Source organism: Symphalangus syndactylus, chromosome 13, assembly GCF_028878055.3.
Source record: "Symphalangus syndactylus isolate Jambi chromosome 13, NHGRI_mSymSyn1-v2.1_pri, whole genome shotgun sequence".
NCBI lineage: Eukaryota > Metazoa > Chordata > Mammalia > Primates > Hylobatidae > Symphalangus > Symphalangus syndactylus.
The window spans coordinates 37,766,428-37,785,292 of NC_072435.2; the positions used below are offsets into that span (position 1 = coordinate 37,766,428).

Sequence of the window (18,865 nt, forward strand, 5' to 3'; positions counted from 1 at the left end):
TGGCCTCTCAAAGTGCTGGGATTACAGATGTGAACCACTGAGCCTGGCTTCTGCTTGGATTTTATTTTTTATTTTTTTGAGATGGAATCTTGCTCTTTCGCCCAGGCCTGAGTGCAGTGGCGCTATCTTGGCTCACTGCAAGCTCCGCCTCCTGGGTTTCACACCATTCTCCTGCCTCAGCCTCCTGAGTAGCTGGGACTACAGGCACCCGCCACCACGCCCGGCTAATTTTTTGTATTTTTAGTAGAGACGGGGTTTCACCATGTTAGCCAGGATGGTCTCGATCTCCTGAGCTCGTGATCCGCCCGCCTCGGCCTCCCAAAGTGCTGGGATTACAGGCGTGAGCCACTGTGCCCAGCCGGATTTTAAAATCACATCCATGGATAAGGCAACTTGGCCATGGATGGGGTAAGAGATGGAGGCAAGGAACAGCAGCTCAGGGGAACCCAGCCACTCTAACCAGGAGAACATAACACACCAGTGGCACTGGTTCAGCCTTGGCAACTATTCTTTTATTGAACATCAGTGACAGAAAGATGCTTGATTTAGGAGGAAGCTTTCCCTCCCTCCTCCATTGCACCCCGGAACTCAGCAAAGGTGAGCCAGCCACAGAGCGTAACACTGTGGCTGGGACACATGTCCATGTCTGTTTCACATACGTGGGCATCTGTGCCACAAGGGTCACGTGGCACCACAGTTCATCAGCTGTGTTTCCCCTTCCTGCCCTGCTGCAGCGCCACAGGTCGGAGGAAAAGCCTGCCTGTGAGCACGGTCCCGGCAGGGCCCACCCACCCAACAGTGGAGATCGGGCCTCAGAGCTGGGCAGTCATGGGAGTTCAGGGCCTGGCTCGCCTCGGCAGGCTGGTCTTAAAGAGGGACTTGCCCGAGGCCTCGATGTAAGTGACAGTCATCTCTTTGGAGCTGATCTCCACATAGGCAAAGCCACCCAGTGAGTCTTCAGTCCCATAGTGGAAGCGCAGATAGCCGTTGGGGACCTTGCGCTGGTGCCGCTTCGAGGGGTCCATGAAATTCCCAGCCCCACTCAGCACATAGCCCACGCCGTTCTCATCTTGCAGGTACTGAGGATGGAGGACAAGGGGTCAGTGGAGGCCCAGCTTTGAGCAGAGCCCTGCCTAAGGTCCAGGGCTCGATCTGGCCCTAACCACAGAGTCACCTTGAGGTATGTAACCCCTCCTGGCTTCAATTTCCTGACTTTTAGGAGTGTATTAATCCTATTTCATAGGTAGAGCACTTAGTAAGAAATTGGTGGCCAGGTGTGGTGGCTCATGCCTGCAATCCCAGCACTTTGGGAGGCTGAGGGGGTGGATTGCTTGAGCCCAGGAATTTGAGGCCAGCCTGGGCAACATAGTGAGACCTTGCCTCTACAAAAAAATGCACAAGGGCCGGGTGCATTGGCTCATGCCTATAATCCCAGCACTTTGGGAGGCCGAGGCTGGCAGATCACTTGAAGTCAGGAGTTCGAGATCGGCCTGGCCAACATGGTAAAACCCCGTCTCTACTAAAATATAAAAATTAGCAAGGTGTGGTGTCCCATGCTTGTAATCCCAGCTACTTGGGAGGCTGAGACAGGAGAATTGCTTGAACCCAGGAGGCAGAGGTTGCAGTGTGTCGAGATCGTGCCACTGCACCCCCTCTCAAAAAAAAAAAAAAAAAAAGCAAAAATTAGCTGCACGTGGTGGCCCACGCCTGCTACTCTGGAGGCTGAGGTGGGAGGATCACCTGAGCCGGGGAGATTGAAGCTGCAGTAAGCCCTGATTGCACACTGCACTCCAGCCTGGGCAAAAAACAGTGAGACCTTGTCTCCAGAAAAAAAAAAAAAAAAAAGAGATTAAAAAAAGAAAGAAAGAAATTGGCAATTCAAAGATATTATTCTGGCTTTGGAGTGTTTTCCTGGTTAGACAGCAAGATTTGAGGGACAGTCTAGACATTCTGAAGGCCACAGGAGCCCCTCAAACAGCAGGAGGACCCCAGCTATGTGGACATCAGCTGGGATGGAGACCCCCTCACCCAGCTCCCACCCCACCCACAGGGCCCTCACCTGCAGATTGTGATCGTGGCCGCACAGGTAGGCGGTGACCCCGTATGTGGCCAGCAGTGGCCGTAGCTGCTTGACCAGGCAGTGGGTAGGCCCATGCTCAGCTATGGACCACACGGGGTAGTGGCCAGCCACCAGCACGTAGTCCTCCCTGGCCGCCGCCAGCTGTTTCTTGAGCCAGGACAGCTGTGTGCGGGCCAGCTTCACGTCTCGGGGCCTCTCAGGCTGCTGGCTGAGGAAGTCATCGGAGTTGCCACATAGCGTCACTGTGTCCAGCATAAAAATGGCCACAGACACATTGGTCCGTGGGATCTTGAAGTGCAGGCGGTAGAAAGGGCTGGGGAAGTTCCTGTGGAGGGGATAGAGGTCGTGGGTGCACATCTTGGGCGCAGAAGTCCCAGGGTCAGCTCAAGCCACAGGGCCCCCGTGTCCCTGCTATGTGAGGATTTAGGGGAGGCAGGGCTGAGGGTGGCTCACCAGCGCTTGGAGATCTTAGAGTATGCAATCTGGGCAGAGACGTTGCCAAGGTGGTCATGGTTTCCGGCCAGCACGTACCAGGGCACTTTGCGAAGGGAACGGTCAGAGAATACGTCCTCAAAGGTCTCCTGTAGCAAACAGATAGGGCAGGCCTCTTCCCTGGGGCCAATGGCTACACTGATCCTCTCACCAAGTCAGGGGCCAGGGATAAGGGAGACATTGAATGCTCCCGGCGCCCAAAGGTGCCCCATCACCTTCCCTCTGCCCTCTCCAAAGGAAGGTCACTAGGTAAGGCGGCTTCTCCCCACTGCCCGCCCCCACCTCCTGCCCCACTCTGTTGGGCACAGACCTGGAACCTCTTGTCATTGACGTCTTGCACACCAGTGAAGTAAAAATTGTCCCCTAGAGACAGGATGAAGTCTGCACCCAGGATCTGCACAGTCCGAGCGATCTCCTTGGCGTTGGCCATTTCCCGGGCCGTGTGGAATGGGGCATTGGGGACCCCTCCCCAGTCACCCACGGCTACAAAGCGCAGGGCAGGGGTGGCACCATCAGCCAAGGAGGGTAGCAACAAGGCTTGCAGGATGAGCAGCGCCGTCCACATGTCCATCTGGGAGAAGAGAGACAAGCATAGGTGGCCCGGGCTGTGACAAGGGCAGGGAGGCTTTGACACTCCCGCCTGTTCTGAGATAGAGGGAGACTGTTTGCTGCAGGCTGCCCCTGCAGGAACCCCTTGGTGCCCTAATTCTCAGGACGCGGCTGCACAAGCTGGCTTAGGGTAGGGGGGGCGGTCTGTGAGAGGGCGAGCTGCACCAAGATGGCCCCACGGGCCCATTTCACCCGCCTTCCACCTAGCCTGCCCAGCACTCACCCTGGGGGAGACACAGGCCAGTCACCGGAGGCTCTGAGAGGCTGGTGGGCTCCAGAGCAGAACTGCGGGTCCCTGAGCCTTTATTCTCTGAGGAGGAAGTGGATCATTAGTGAGGATGATGCAGTTTCTCCGAGGGCTGTCCCGGGAGCCCTCCCCTTGGGTCATGTGAGCCCTGGACTTCCCTGGAGCAGGACACGGGATTGGGGTGGGGGTGGGAGGATCTGGGCACACGTGTGCAGCAGCCTCGGCCCACACAGCCTCCGGGTCGACCTGCAGGGGCCTGTTTGTGCTGTAGGCTTGACATGTCCAGGTATCTCTGTGTGTCTGTGTATCTCAGTGTGAGTGTGTGTGTGTGTGTGTGCACGCTTGAGAGGCTGTGGCTGCGATTACCCAAGACACATCTCCTGCGCCTTCTGAGTAAGGGCTTGCCTGTGTGTGTCTGGGTGTGTCTTGCTTCCTGCGTGCAGCTGAGCATGCCTACCTGGGCCTCGGCTCTGTACCTGACCCTGTTGCTGCAGAGGTGTATGCTGAGCCTGCGAGGCCTGTGTGGCTTGTCTGCGATGCACGCCTGCGTTCTCACGTGGTGCTGGGTGGGAATCCCTATGGATGGAGTTTTGTGTGTGTCCACGTGTGTGTGCCTGGGTTGCGTCTCTAGGATGGGTTGCGTATCTGGTGTGGGAGCTGTGTTTGACAACATCTGAGTGCGGGACTCCGTGTGTGTCCCCGTCCTCCCCCTGCCCTCTCTCCACCCCACACATAAACACCAACGGGCCTCCCTTTTCCAGGAAGTCCTGCCCACACCCTCCCCTCCCCCCAGACTCCCATTCCTGCAGGAGGAACCAGGCAGGAGGCAGCTAGCTGGTGATAGCGCGCGTGACCACAGACCTCTGACCCTCATAGTCTCAGCAGCTGTCTGCAGGCCCTCCACGGGACCGCAGCCTCGGAGGGCAGGAGGCCCTGCACCTGCGGCCGGTCTGACCTGCTCCTCACCTCCCTGCCTGCCTCCGCCGTGCTGGGCGCCGCGGCGACACGTCCCGCGGACATTCACGAGTCCCTTCAGTCCTTGCGAGCGCGGACCCAGGACAGAGCCCTCATTCAACGCTGAGGCCACTGGCTCACAGATCTCCCCGGGTCACCCTGCGAAATGCTTGTTCCCCCCCATTCCCAGCCCTGCAGCAGCAACAAACGGGAAGGAAATGGGTGACGAGGACAGGCAGAGACCCCTCCCACGGGGCCGCGCGCATCTCACCTGCCGTCGGCGGGGCGGGCGCTGCGGCCGGTGCCCAGCTGCAGATCCGCAGGCGATCGCACTCCTGCGCGGCCCCAGCTTTAAGCAGGCAGCGGCCGATCCGTCCTGCTCGAGGGCTCGGGGCTGACACAGGTGAGCCCCGGCAGGGAGGGCGGGCGCCTCGGCCTCCCCGCCCCGGAACCCTGCACCGCCCAAAGCCGCCACGCCTCCTGGCTGTAGGCTCTGCATCTGTAAAATGGGCCGATGAACCCCAAAGGTCCGCTCAGACCCACGGACTGCAGCTGCAGCTGGGCCAGAAGGGATGCCCAGGGGAGCCGATTTCATCCTTTTCCTTCCTCCACGCCAACCAGGAGCCTCCATCTGCCTGGGACCCTTTGGGGGCACCCATGGGCCCACAGCCCCAGGACCACAGCACTGGGTGGGGTTTCAGCCCTGGGGCCAAGCTCTCGTAAGGTCTGTCATCATCATCTCCTGTTTTTTTTTTTTTTTTGTTTTTTTTGTTTTTGTCTTTGAGACGAGTCTCGCTCTGTCGCCCAGGCTGGAGTGCAGTGGCATGGTCTCTGCTCACTGCAAGCTCCGCCTCCCGTGTCCACGCCATTCTCCTGGCTCAGCCTCCGGAGTAGCTGGGACCACAGGCGCCCACCACCACGCCCGGCTAATTTTTTATGTCTTTAGTAGAGACGGAGTTTCACGTGTTAGCCAGGATGGTCTTGATCTCCTGACCTCGTGATCCACCCGCCTTGGCCTCCCAAAGTGCTGGGATTACAGGCGTGAGCCACCGCACCCGGCCTGTTTTTGTTTTTTTTGAGACGGTTTTGTTCTGGTTGCCCAGGCTGGAGTGCAGTGGCGCAATCTTGGCTCACCGCAACCTCCGCCTCCCAGGTACAAGCGATTCTTGCCTCAGCCTCCCTAGTAGCTGTGATTACAGGCATGCGCCACCACGCCCGGCTAATTTTGTATTTTTAGTAGAGACGGGGTTTCTCCATGTTGGCCAGGCTGGTCTCCAACTCCCGACCTCAGGTGATCTGCCCACCTCAGCCTCCCAAAGTTCTGCAATTACAGGCGTGAGTCACCGTGCCCGGCCAGTCTCCTGTTTTTTTAAAAACTTATTATTTAGCCAGTGTGGTGGCTCACACCTGTAATCCCGGCACTTTGGGAGGCTGAGGTAAGCGGATCACTTGCGGTCAGGTGTTCCAGACCAGCCTGGGCAACATGGCGAAACCTTGTCTCTACTAAAAAGACAAAAATTAGCCAGAGGTGCTTGCTTGAACCCAGAAGGCAGAGGTTGCAGTGAACTGAGATCGTGCCACTGCACTCCCACCCAGGAGGAGGAGGTTGCACTGAGCCGAGATCATGCCACTGCACTCCAGCCTGGGCAACAGAGCAAGACTCTGTCCCAAAAAAAAACAGAAAAAAAAAAAAAAAAAAAAAAAGGAAAGAAATCTGAAGCAATTATGACCAAATGTTAACATCTGTTTCTTCACGTGGTGGGTACAGGTGTGTTTTGGAAGCTTCTATGCTTCCTGTATTTTGAGATCACACAAAATTATGTTTATTGTCTTATTGTGCTACACGATCTTTGTAGAAAAGCTGGTAAATTCTGGAATGCACGAAGGAAAAGCTTATAATAGCCAGTAATACCCCTGCCCAGAGAGACAGTATCCATTAATTTTTCTCTGCCTATGTTTTTCTTTGGAAAAATGGGATACTATTGGCATTATTTTATAACTTTTTAATTTGTATTAACACTTTCTGTATTTTTTAAATTGAAAAAGCTGGCCAAGCATGGTGGCTCAGGCCTGTAAACTCAGCCAATGTGGGAGGATCGCTTGAGCCCAGGAGTTCAGGAACAGCCTGGGCAGCATGGCAAGACCACATCGCTACAAAAAAAAAAAAAAATTAGCCAGGCATGGTGGTGCACACCTGTGGTTCCATCTACTCAGGAAGCTGAGATGGAGGATCGCTGGAGCCTGGGAGTTTGAGGCTGCAATGAGCTACGATTGCACCACTGGCCTTCAGCCTGGGCAACACAGGTAGACTCTTATCTCAGAGAGAGAGAGAGAGAGAGCCCAATGAAAAAAATAAACCTGATCTTGCACAGAGCATGTAATAAAACCTGTGGGTTCTTGGCTATCTCTCTCTGGTCTCCTCCAGGGTTCTGAATAAGCTCTTCTCTCTCCATTCACCCAGGAGAACTCTCTTCTGCTGATTTTCTGTGGAGCTAGATCAGGATGTGACTCAAAATCTCCCTCCACCTCCACCCTTTCCTATTTTCCCAACACCAATGTCGATCTCAGATGTCAACAACCCCAGGAGTGAGTTCCTCCTTTTGCCAATACATCCAGGTCTTGTTCTCTGCTGCTGTCTCTACCCAATCCCTTTCCTTCCTTCCTCCTGCCAATCCTGCTCTCCCTGTTTCTTGCTCCTCTGACCTCCTCCACATTGCTTGACTGTCTCAAATACACTCTGGCCTCAGGGTCTTGGCATTTTCTGTTCTGCCTGCCTGGAAGGGTCTTCCTTATCAGATGCTGAGGTCACCCATTGTGTTCAAGTTCCTTTAATTTATCTGAAATGAGTCTGGGTGTGGTGGCTCACACCTGTAATCCCAGCACTTTGGGAGGCCGAGGTGGGTGGATCATGACGTCAGGAGATCGAGACTAGCCTGGCTAACATGGTGAAACCCCATCTCTACTATAAATACAAAAAATTACCTGGGTGTGGTGGCACGTGCCTGTAGTCCCAGCTACTCGGGAGGCTGAGGCAAGAGAATCTTGAACCTGGGAGGCAGTGGTTGCAGTGAGCTCAGATCACACCACTGCACTCTAGCCTGGGTGACAGAGCAAGACTCTGTCTCAAAAAATAATAATAAATTAAAAGATTAAAGAATGGCCGGGCGCGGTGGCTCACGCCTGTAATCCCAGCACTTTGGGAGGCCGAGGCGGGCGAATCACGAGGTCAGGAGATCGAGACCATCCTGGCTAACACGGTGAAACCCCGTCTCTACTAAAAATACAAAAAATTAGCCGGGTGAGGTAGCGGGCGCCTGTAGTCCCAGCTACGCGGGAGGCTGAGGCAGGAGAATGGCGTGAACCCCGGGGGGCGGAGCCTGCAGTGAGCCGAGATCGCGCCACTGCACTCAAGCCTGGGTGAAAGAGCGAGACTCCATCTCAAAAAAAAAAAAAAAAAAAAAAAAAAAAAAAAAAAAAAAAGATTAAAGAATAAGCTGGCACAGTGGCTCACACCTGTCATCCCAACACTTTTTGTAGAGACCTCATCTCTTAAAAAAAAAATTAGCTGGGCCTGGTTGTGTGCACCTGTAGCCCAGCTACTGGGGAGGCTGAGGTGGGAGCATTGCTCAGGAGGTCGAGGCTGCAATGAGCCATGATTGCACCACCGCACTCCAGTCTGGGTGACACAGCTGAGACACTGTCTCTAAAATATAATAATAATTGGCCGGGTGCGGTGGCTCATGCCTGTAATCCCAGCACTTTGGGAGGCCGAGGCAGGCGGATCACGAGGTCAGAAGATCGAGACCATCCTGGCTAACACGGTGAAACCCCGTCTCTACTAAAAATACAAAAAAATTAGCTGGGCGTGGTGGTGGGCACCTGTAGTCCCAGCTACTCGGGAGGCTGAGGCAGGAGAATGGCATGAACCCGGGAGGCGGAGCTTGCAGTGAGCCGAGATCGCGCCACTGCACTCCAGCCTGGGTGACAGAGTGAGACTTGGTCTCAAATAATAATAATAATGTTATTATTATTATATTATAACAATATAATATAGTAATAATTATATAATGATAATAATAATTATTATTATTATAGTAGTAAAAGAGTATAGAATAAAATGCATCACACTTATAAAATGTAAAATGTTAATTTCAATCCACTAAATTTATAAACAGACCCAAATATGCATCCAATGACCTCTTAAAGTGATATTTCTTTTTCTTTTTTGTGAGATGGAGTCTCACTCACTCTGTCACCCAGGCTGGAGTGCAGTGGTGTGATCTTCAGCTCACCCCAACCTCCGTCTCCCGGGTTCAAGCGATTCTGCTGCCTCAGCCTCCCGAGTAGCTGGGATTACAGGTGTGTGCCACCATGCCCAGCTAAGTTTTTTGTATTTTTAGTAGAGATGGGGGGTTTTACCATGTTGGCCAGGACGCTCTGGAACTCCTGACCTCAAGTGATCCATCTGCCTTGGCCTCCCAAAGTGCTGGGATTACAGGCCTGAGGCCAGGCCCTGAATTAATTTTTTGATGTTTCACTTTGCCAGGTATATAAGTAACATGTTAGTTGTGATTGTAACCACATAAAGGCTTAAGGGAAACTGTGTTTCTAAATTTCTAAATTGACTACACATTTACAAAGGAACCCACAAAGATGGATTTTTGGGCTGGGCGCAGTGGCTCACGCCTGTAATCTCAGCAGTTTGGGAGGCTGAGGCAGACGGATTGCCTGAGTTCAGGAGTTCAAGACCAGCCTGGGCAACAAGGTGAAACCCTGTCTCTACTAAAATACAAAACAATTAGCTGGGCGAGGCAGCGAGTACCTGTAATCCCAGCTACTTGGGAGGCTGAGGCAGGAGAATTGCTTAAACTGGGGAGGCAGAGATTGCAGTGAGTCAAGATCACGCCACCGCACTCCAGCCTGAGCGACACAGTGAGACTTGATCTTAAAAAAAAAAAAAAAAGATGGATTTTTCGGAGCCCCAAGGCTTCAAAATTCTAAATGCTGTCATGAGTTAGTTTGATTTGAGGAACCAAAAATTGGCTTTTGTGGCTGGAGCAGAGTGAGCAAGGGGGAAGTGAGTCCGGAAGGTTGAGTCTGCAAGGTCGAGGACAAGGAACAGAGAAGGGGGTGGGTGGGGCAGGTTGTGTGCGCTCTTGGGGGCTGCAGGGAAGGGGCTTTTATCTGGGTGAGGTGGGAGCCACAGAGGGTTCTGATCAGAGGGACAGATCTGACTTAGATTTTGCATAATGTCCCCGCTGTGGGCTGCGGGGCGTGGGCTGCGGGGCATGGGCTGCTGAATAGGTGGTTTAGGTGGGCAAAGATGGGTCATGGTGCCCCCCACCCTTTAAAAATTAAAAGACAGGGCCAGGCGTGGTGGCTCATGCCTGTAATCCCAGCGCTTTGGGAGGCTGAGGTGGGTGGATCACCTGAGTTCAGGTGTTTGAGACCAGCCTGACCAACAAGGTGAAACCCCATCTCTACTAAAAATACAAAAAAATTAGCCAGGCGTGGTGGCAGGCGCCTGTAATCCCAGCTACTCGGGAGGCTGAGGCAGGAGAATCACTTGAACCCGGGAAGCGGAGGTTGCAGTGAGCCAAGATCGTGGCACTGCACTCCAGCCTGGGCGACAAGAACAAGACTGTCTCAAATAATAATAATAGGCTGGGCGCAGAGGCTCACACCTGTAATCCCAGCACCTTGGGAGGTTGAGGTGGGTGGATCATTCGAGCCCAGGAGTTTGAGACAAGCCTGGGTGACACAGTGAGACCCCATCTGAATTTTTTTTTTTTTTTTTGAGACGGAGTCTCACTCTGTCTCCCAGGCTGGAGTACAGTGGCGCGATCTCGGCTCACTGCAAGCTCTGCCTCCCGGGTTCACGTCATTCTCCTGCCTCAGCCTCCTGAGTAGCTGGGACTACAGGCGCCCGCCACCACACCGGGCTAATTTTTTGTATTTTTTAGTAGAGACGGGGTTTCACCCTGTTAGTAAGCATGGTCTGGATCTCATGACCTCATGATCCACCCCCCTTGGCCTCCCAAGGTGCTGAGATTACAGGCGTGAGCCACCATGCCCAGCCTGAAATTTTTTTTTTTTTTAAAGATTAAAAAGGCAGAGCCTCTCTGCTCCTCCCATTTGACAGACAGCAACATCTTTTCATGCAGTGAAAAAGGCATGTCCCCGAGACACCGTGGTGAAAGTGAAGGCAGGAGTAAATGGATTTGGCCATACTGGGCGCCTGGTCACCAGGGCACCAGAGCTGCTTTTAACTCTGGCAGAATGGATGTTGTCACCTCAATGACTCCTTCATTGACCTCAACTACATGATATGATTCTACCCATGGCAAGTTCCACGGCACCATCAAGGCTGAGAAGTGGTCTGGGTGTGGTGGCTCATGCTTGTAATCTCAGCTACTTAGGAGGTTGAGGTGGGAGGATCACTTGAGACCAGGAGTTCAGGACCAGCCTAAGCAACATAGGGAGATCCTCTCTCTTAAAAAAAAAAACAAAAGACTGAGAAAGAGAAGGGAAGCTTGTCATCAATAGGAAATGGGAATCTCATCCCCATCTTCCAAAAGCCAGATCCCAGCAAAATCAAATTGCGTGATGATGCCGGCACTGGTTATGTCATGGAGTCCACCACCAGCATCTTCACTACCATGGAGAAGGCTGGGGCTCACTTAGAGTGGGCAGCCAAAAGGATCACCATCTCTGCCCCCTCTGCCCATGCCCCCATGTTTGTGATGGACGTGAACCATGAGAGATACAAAAACCTGATGATCTTCAGCAATGCCTCCTGCACCACCAACTGCTTACCCCCCGGCCAAGGTCATCTGTGACAACGTTTTTGTTTTGTTTTGTTTTGTTTTCTTTCTTTCTTTTTTCTTTTTTTTTTGTTTTAAATAGGGATGGAGGCCAGGTGCAGTGACTTATGCCTGTAATCCCAACACTTCGGGAAGCTGGGATGGGAGGATCACTTGAGCCTAGGAGTTCAAGACCAGCCTGGGCAACATAGCAACACTCTATCTCTACAAAAAGTTTAAAAAAAAATTATCCAGGCATGGTGGGGTGTGTCTGTAGTCCCAGCTGCTTGAGAGGCTGAGTCCCAGTTGCTTGAGCTTGGAGGTTGAGGCTGCAGTGAATCGGGTGACAGAGTAAGACTCTATTTCATAAATAAATAAATAGAGACGAGGGTCTCACTTTGTTGCCCAGGCTGGTCTTAAACTCCTGGGCTCAAGTGATCCTCCCACTTTGGCCTCCCAAAATGCTGAGATTACAGGCTGAGCCACTGACCCTGGTCATCCATGACAACTTTGGCATCATGGAGGGGCTCATGACCACTGCCCCTCTGGGAAATTGGCGTGACAAACATCATTCCTGCATCTACTGGCGTGGCCAAGGCTGTGGGCAAATTCCTGCACTGAACAGGAAGCTCACTGGCACAGCCTTCCAAGTCACTGCTGCCAATGTGTTGGTGGTTGACCTGACCTGCCGTCTGGAGAAACCTGCCAAATATGATGACCTCAAGAAGGTGGTGAAACAGGCATTGGGGGGCCCCCTCAAGGGCATCCCGGGCTACGTTGAGAACAAGGTTATATCCTCTGCCTTTATTTTTAAATTACATTTATTTATTTTTTTGATATGGAGTCTCATTCTGTTGCCCAGGCTGGAGTGCAGTGGCGCGATCTTGGCTCACTGCAACCTCCGCCTGTCGGGTTCAAGCGATTGATTCTCCTGCCTCAGCCTCTCTCGTAGCTGGGATTACAGGTGCGCACCACCACACCCAGCTAATTTTTTGTATTTTTAGTAGGGATGGGGTTTCACCATGTTGGCCAGGCTGGTCTCGAAATCCTGACCTCAAGTAATCCACCTGCCTCAACCTCCCAAAGTGCTGGGATTACAGGCCTGAGCCACCGTGCCCAGCCATCTCCTCCGACTTTAACAGTGACACCCATCCTTCCACCTTCTGTGCTGGGGCTGGCATTGCCCTTGATGACACTTTGTCAAGTTCATTTCCTGGCATGACAATGAATTTGGCTTCATCAAAAAGGTGGTGGTCCACACTGTCTCCAAGGAGTAAGACCCTCCGACTAGGAGCCCCAGTGAGAGTATGAGAGGAAGAGAGAGGCCCTCAGCTGCTTGGGAGTCCCTGCTGCACTCAGCCCCCCAACCACACTGAAAATCTCCCCATACACAGTTTCCATGCCAGATCCCCTGAAGAACAGGGAGGGGCCTATCAATAAAGCAATAAGGTCCTCTGTACTTAGACAAAAAACAACAACAACAACAACAACAAAACATTACTCATGCCTGTAATCCCAGCATTTTGGGAGGCTCAGGCGGGAAGATTGCTTGAGCCTAGGAGTTTGAGACCAACCTGGGCAATATGGTGAGACTTTGTCTCTATTACAGATAGATGATAGATGGATGGATAGAAGATAAATAGATTAGATAGATGACAGGCAGACAGACAGACAGATAGATTAGATAGACAGATATAGATAGATAGATGATAGATAGGTAGATAGATAGATAGATAGATAGATAGATAGATAGATGATAGATAGATAGATAGATAGATAGATAGATAGATAGATAGATAGATAGATAGATAATAGAGAAAAGTAGGCAGATGCCTTGGGCAGTGAAGTCCTTGGGGATGCTCTGCTGTTCCCGCAGCCTGAGCGCCTTTTTCAGACGTTTTTACCTGTCCACTGCTGCCCCTGCATGGCCACAGCCTGAACTGCAGCACCGTCCGCAGACCCAGTTTCCCTTTCGGAGAAGAAATTAATGCTCCTTCCAGCCCCACTTGCCACTAGGCCTGTGCAGGGCGTGGACAGATTCTACAGTGGATCCAGCCAGAGACTGCCCCAGAGAAACTTCCAGGGGTGGGATGAGTGAGGTACACTGGGATTGGAATGTTTGTAGGATAACATGATGAGCAGCCGGATTCCCAGGAAATTGCAAACCGTGTCTGCTCTGGTGAGATTCTCAGAGGAGGGCATCTTTAGGCAGTTCTGAGTAGGCACCGGGTAAAAGCCTGGAAAGAGGACCCTGGCTTGGATGGGGCTCTGCCTCATTCACCATGAGCTCCTTGGCGCTATCAGTCAGCACAGTTCAGCTGCATGGGTGTGAGGGTGTCCTGTTGACTGGCTACCCCCATGCCTGCCTCAGTGCACGGGAGGTGGAATTATGGATTTGGTGGGGCTCGCACAGGCTAAGGGATTGATTTTCAGTCTGGAGAATGGGAGGGCAGGATGAACTGTGGAGGGTCAGGCTGGCGGTTTGGAGGGTGGCATGATGTAAACGTAGCTGTTCACTGTTGTAGTCTGCTGCCACCAATTCAGTCTGGCTAGGTTCCAGGTGGGTCAATAATCTCAAATGGGGCTGGGCACAGTGGCTCACACCTGTAATCCCAGCACTTCGGGAGGCCGAGGCAGGTGGATCACTTGAGGCCAGGAGTTCGAGACTAGCCTGGCCAACGTGGTGAAACCTCGTCTCTGCCAAAATATAAAAAATTAGCCGCGTGTGGTGGCAGGCGCCTGTAAGCCCAGCTACTCGGGAGGCTGAGGCAGGAGAATCGCTTGAACCCAGGGGTTGGAGGTTGCAGTGACCCAAGATCGTGCCACTGCACTCCAGCCTGGGCGACAGAGCGAGACTCTGCCAAAAAAAATCCCAAATCGGGAGAGGTGAGGTGGAGCTGTCATGCCAAGGAGTTGGTTTTTTGGAGTGCAGTGGCGCAATCTCGGCTCACTGCAAGCTCCGCCTCCCGGGTTCACACCATTCTCCTGCCTCAGCCTCTCCGAGTAGCTGGGACTACAGGTGCCCGCCACCACGCCCGGCTAATTTTTTGTATTTTTAGTAGAGACGGGGTTTCACCGTGGTCTCGATCTCCTGACCTCGTGATCCGCCCGCCTCGGCCTCCCAAAGTGCTGGGATTACAAGCGTGAGCCACCGCGCTTGGCCTTTTTTTTTTTTTTTTTTTTTTTTTTTTGAGATGGAGTCTCAGTCTGTCACCCAGGCTGGAGTGCAGTGGCGCCATCTCGGCTCACTGCAAGCTCCGCCTCCCGGGTTCGCGCCATTCTCCTGCCTCAGCCTTCCAAGTAGCTGGGACTACAGGCTCCTGCCACCACGCCTGGCTATTTTTTTTTTTTTTTTTTGTATTTTTAGTAGAGACAGGGTTTCACCGTGTTAGCCAGGATGGTTTCGATCTCCTGACCTCGTGATCCGCCTACCTCGGCCTCCCAAAGTGCTGGGATTACAGGCATGGGCCACTGTTCCCAGCAAAGGTATAAATGATTCCAATTTAACTTCAATAGCATAGAAATATTCTATTCTATTGATTGAGAACTAGTCTTGCTATGTTGGCTGAGCTTAGATTTGAACTCTGGGATCAAGTAATCTTCCTGTTTCAGTCTCCCGAGTAGCTGAGACTACATGCATGTGCCATTATGCCTGGCTATAGTATAAACATACTCTATTTCCTTTTTTCTTTTTCTTTCTTTCTTTCTTTCTTTTTTTTTTTTTTTGAGACGGAGTTTCGCTCTTGTTGCTCAGGCTGGAGTGCAGTGGTGTGATCTCGGCTCACCGCAACCTCTGCCTCCCGGGTTCAAGCGATTCTCCTGCCTCAGCCTCCTGAGTAGCTGGGATTAGAGGTGTGCGCCATTACGCCCGGCTAATTTTGTATTTTTAGTAGAGACGTGGTTTCTCCATGTTGGTCAGGCTGGTCTCAAACTCCTGACCTCAGGCAATCCGCCCACCTCAGCCTCCCAAAGTACTGGGATTACAGGCGTGAGCCACCACGCCTGGCCTAGATACTGTATTTTTATAGTTTCCTCTCCTTTTATGTTATTTTTTAAATTTTTATTTACTTATTTATTTGAGATAGGATCTCACTCTGGGACCTAAGCTGGAGTGCAGTGGTGTGATCACGGCTTACTGTAGCCTTGACCTTCCGGGCTCAAACAATCCTCCCACCTCAGCCTCCCAAGTAGCTGTGACCATAGGTGCCCGCCACCATGACCGGCTAATTTTTTTATTTTTCCATAGAGATAAGGTCTCACTATGTTGCCCAGGCTGGTCTTGAACTCCTGAGCTCAAGCGATCCTCCTGCCTGGACTCCCAAAGTGCTAGGATTACTGGCGTGAGCCACCGCTCCGGGCTTTTTTATGTTATTAATGTCACAAATCACATCTTTGTATATTGAGTGCCCAATATCATAGAAATATAATTATTTTTATTACTTTTCTGGAGAAAGCATCTCGCTCTTGTTGCCCAGGCTGGAGTGCAGTGGTGTGATCTCAGCTCACTGCAACCTCCACCTCCTGAGTTCAAGTGATTCTCCTGCCTCAGCCTCCCAAGTAGCTGGGATTACAGGCATGCACCACCATGCGTGGCTAATTTTGTATTTTTAGTAGAGACAGCGTTTCTCCATGTTGGTCAGGCTGGTCCTGAACTCCCGACCTCAGGTGACCTGCCCGCCTCGGCCTCCCAACGTGCTGGGATTACAGGCATGAGCCACTGTCCCCGGCTTTCTTTTTTTCTTTTTGAGACAGAGTCTTGCTCTGTCACCCAGGCTGGAGTGCAGTGGTGCGATCTTAGCTCACTGCAACCTCCGTCTCCCAGGATCAAGCGATTCTCCTGCCTCAGCCTCCTGAGTAGCTGGGATTACAGGCGTGTTCCACCACATACGGCTAATTTTTGTATTTTTGGTAGAGACAGGGTTTCACCATATTGGCCAGGCTGGTCTCAAACTCCTGACCTCAAATGATCCACCCACCTCGGCCTCCCAAAGTGCTGGGATTATAAGCATGAGCCACCGTGCCTGGCCGGTCTTTTATTAATTCTTTTTTTCTGGGCCTCTGTGGTAACTGTAATTTCCTCTGTGATTGCCTTTGAATGACCTAATTGTCAACGTCTGGGTCCCAGGAGAAAAATAAAATAACAAAAGTGCAAAAAGAAAATAAAATTTCGGCTGAGCGAGGTGGCTTTTGCCTATAATCCCAGCACTTTGAGAGGCTGAGGTGGGAAAATCGCTTGAGTTCAGGAGTTCGAGACCAGCCTGGGCAACATAGCGAGACATTGTCTCTACTAAACCTAAGAAAAAAATTATCCGCGTATAATGGCACTTGCCTGTGGTCCCAGTTACTCGGGAGGCTGAGGTGGGGGGATTGCTTGATCCTAGGAGATCGATGCTGCAGTGAGCTACAATTGCACCACTTCACGCTATCCTGGGTGACAGAGCAAGACCTTGTCTTAAAAAAAAAAAAAAGAAAGAAAGAAAAAAATACTTTCCAAATTTATTATGCCAAGGGGAAAAGTTAAGTACTTAAGTCCTAGAGACTGAGTCTTATAATACAACTTCTCTGATGCATGACTGATGCTTCCTGACCTTTGTTTTGAGACTGTGGCAACCAGACTCCTTGTTCTTCATTCAAACTTATACTACATGATGTAGGATATATATACCCTTGTGACTGTTACTGCTTTACAATAGAATGTTAAGCAACCCCCATAGAGTGTAATCAACAGTAGTCAATCACATCTGTTTTTTTTTTTTTAATTTTTAATTTTTTTTTATTTTGAGACAGAGTCTCGCTCTGTCGCCCAGGCTGGAGTGCAGTGGCATGATCTTGGCTCACTGCAACTTCTGCCTCCTGGATTCAAGCCATTCTCGTGCCTCAGCCTCCTGAGTAGCTGGGATTACAGGCATGTGTCACTATGCCCAGCTACTTTTTGTATTTTTTTTTTTTTTTTTAGACGGAGTCTCGCTCTGTCGCCCAGGCTGGAGTGCAGTGGCGCAATCTCAGCTCACTGCAAGCTCCGCCTCCCGGGTTCACGCCATTCTCCTGCCTCAGCCTCTCCGAGTAGCTGGGACTACAGGCGCCCGCCACCACGCCCAGCTAATTTTTTGTATTTTTAGTAGAGACAGGGTTTCACCGTGGTCTCGATCTCCCGACCTCGTGATCCGCCCGCCTCGGCCTCCCAAAGTGCTGGGATTACAAGCGTGAGCCACCGCGCCTGGCCTGTATTTTTAATACAGACAGATTTTCACTATGTTGGCCAGGCTGGTCTTGAACTCCTGACGTCAGGTGATCCACCTACCTAGGTCTCCCAAACTGTTGGGATTACAGGTGTGATCCACAGCACCCAGCCTCAAATCTGTATGTCTGTATATTAACATTTGCATGGAAATGTATTTCTGTTCAGCACCTCTGTTTTTGCCTATATAGACAATCTTCAGTTTTCCCCACGCTGGGATCATTGATCACTATTCTTTGGTGTCAGCATGTCCCTGGATGGCCACCCTTGTACTTTGTGTTTGAATAAACTCTTTTTTTTTTTTTTTTTTTTTGAGACAAGGTCTCACTCTGTCATCCAGGCTGGAGTGCAGTGGTACCATCATAGCTTACTGCAACCTCGATTTCCTGAGATCAAGTGATCCTCCCGTCCTAGCCCCCCAAGCAGCTGGGACTACAGGTGCACGCTATCACGCCCAGCTTATTAAAAACAATATATTTTTTTGAGAGACAAGGTCTCACTATATGGTCCAGGCGGGTCTCAAACTCCTGGGCTCAAGCCATCCTCCAGGCTTAGCCTCCCAAAGTGCTGGGATTATAGGTATGAGCCACAGTGCCTGGCCTTGAATAAACTATTTTAACTGGATCTTGAGCCTTTTGATTATTTTAGGTTGACAAAGGGAAAAAAATAAAAGGCATCAGCTCTTTATATCCCCCACTACGCCTGGCTAATTTTTTGTATTTTTAGTAGAGACAGAGCTTCACCGTGTTAGCTAGGATGGTCTCGATCTCCTGACCTTGTGATCTGCCTGCCTCGGCCTCCCAAAGTGCTGGGATTACAGGCATGAGCCACTGCGCCTGGCCAATTTTTGTATTTTTTTGTAGAGATGGGGTGGGAGGGTTTACTATGTTGCCCAAACTCCTAGGCTCAAGCAATCCTCCCATTTTGGCCTCCCAAAGTGCTAGGATTGGAGGCATGAGCCACTGTGCTCAGCCCCTGGCTAATTTTCATATTTTTAAATGGGGTTAGGGGTTGGTCTCACTATGTTGCTCAGGCTGGTTTCAAACTCCTGGGCTCAAGTGATCCTCCTGCCTTGACCTCCTAAAGTGCTGGGATTACAGGCATGAGCCACCATGCTTGGCCACAGATTATGATTTTTATTCTGTGATCTTCCCTGAATCCTCTAACTTGCCTTTTTCTTTTTCTTTTCTTTTTTTTTTTCAGGCGAAGTCTTGCTCTGTCGCCCAGGCTGGTGTGCAGTGGCACGATCTCAGCTCACTGCAACCTCCACCTCCCAGGTTCAATAATTTTTTGTATTTTTAGTAGACACAGGGTTTCACTATGTTGGCCAGGCTGGTCTCGAACTCCTGACCTTGTTATCTGCCTGCCTCAGCCCCCCAAAGTGCTGGGATTACAGGCATGAGCCACTGCGCCCAGTTTAAACTGCCTTTTTTTTTTTTTTT

General features: G+C 51.4%; 1 protein-coding gene and 1 pseudogene across 3 annotated transcripts; one reads left to right on the top strand and one right to left on the bottom strand.

The window, feature by feature from the left end:
• Positions 1–490: 490 nt before the first annotated feature.
• Positions 491–4,831, bottom strand: ACP5 (acid phosphatase 5, tartrate resistant). Of its 3 annotated transcripts, none has more exons than XM_063616127.1 (7): positions 4,654–4,810; positions 4,395–4,574; positions 3,405–3,491; positions 2,883–3,143; positions 2,534–2,661; positions 2,060–2,405; positions 491–1,079 (listed from the first exon to the last, which is right to left on the bottom strand). In XM_063616127.1, the coding sequence occupies exons 4-7, from the start codon at positions 3,141–3,143 to the stop codon at positions 837–839; spliced, it is 978 nt and encodes a 325-aa protein (XP_063472197.1). In that variant the 5' UTR covers positions 3,405–3,491; positions 4,395–4,574; positions 4,654–4,810; the 3' UTR covers positions 491–836. The 3 variants fall into 3 exon arrangements, with proteins under 3 accessions (XP_063472197.1, XP_063472198.1, XP_055095954.1); XM_063616128.1 differs by having other exon boundaries at positions 4,395–4,541; positions 4,654–4,809; XM_055239979.2 differs by lacking the exon at positions 4,395–4,574 and having other exon boundaries at positions 4,654–4,831.
• On the top strand, positions 3,520–12,462 carry LOC129460188 (glyceraldehyde-3-phosphate dehydrogenase-like; annotated as a pseudogene).
• The last annotated feature ends 6,403 nt before the right edge of the window (positions 12,463–18,865 follow it).

What these genes read in the sequence shown, in the direction of transcription:
- ACP5 (XM_055239979.2), bottom strand. Translation starts at nt 3,143, where the DNA reads ATGGACATGTGGACGGCGCTGCTCATCCTGCAAGCCTTGTTGCTACCC. An exon ending in TCAATGACAAGAGGTTCCAG is followed by an intron (nt 2,662 to 2,882) that starts GTCTGTGCCCAA and finishes TGTTTGCTACAG; the next exon opens with GAGACCTTTGAGGACGTATT. An exon ending in TCTAAGATCTCCAAGCGCTG is followed by an intron (nt 2,406 to 2,533) that starts GTGAGCCACCCT and finishes TCCCCTCCACAG; the next exon opens with GAACTTCCCCAGCCCTTTCT.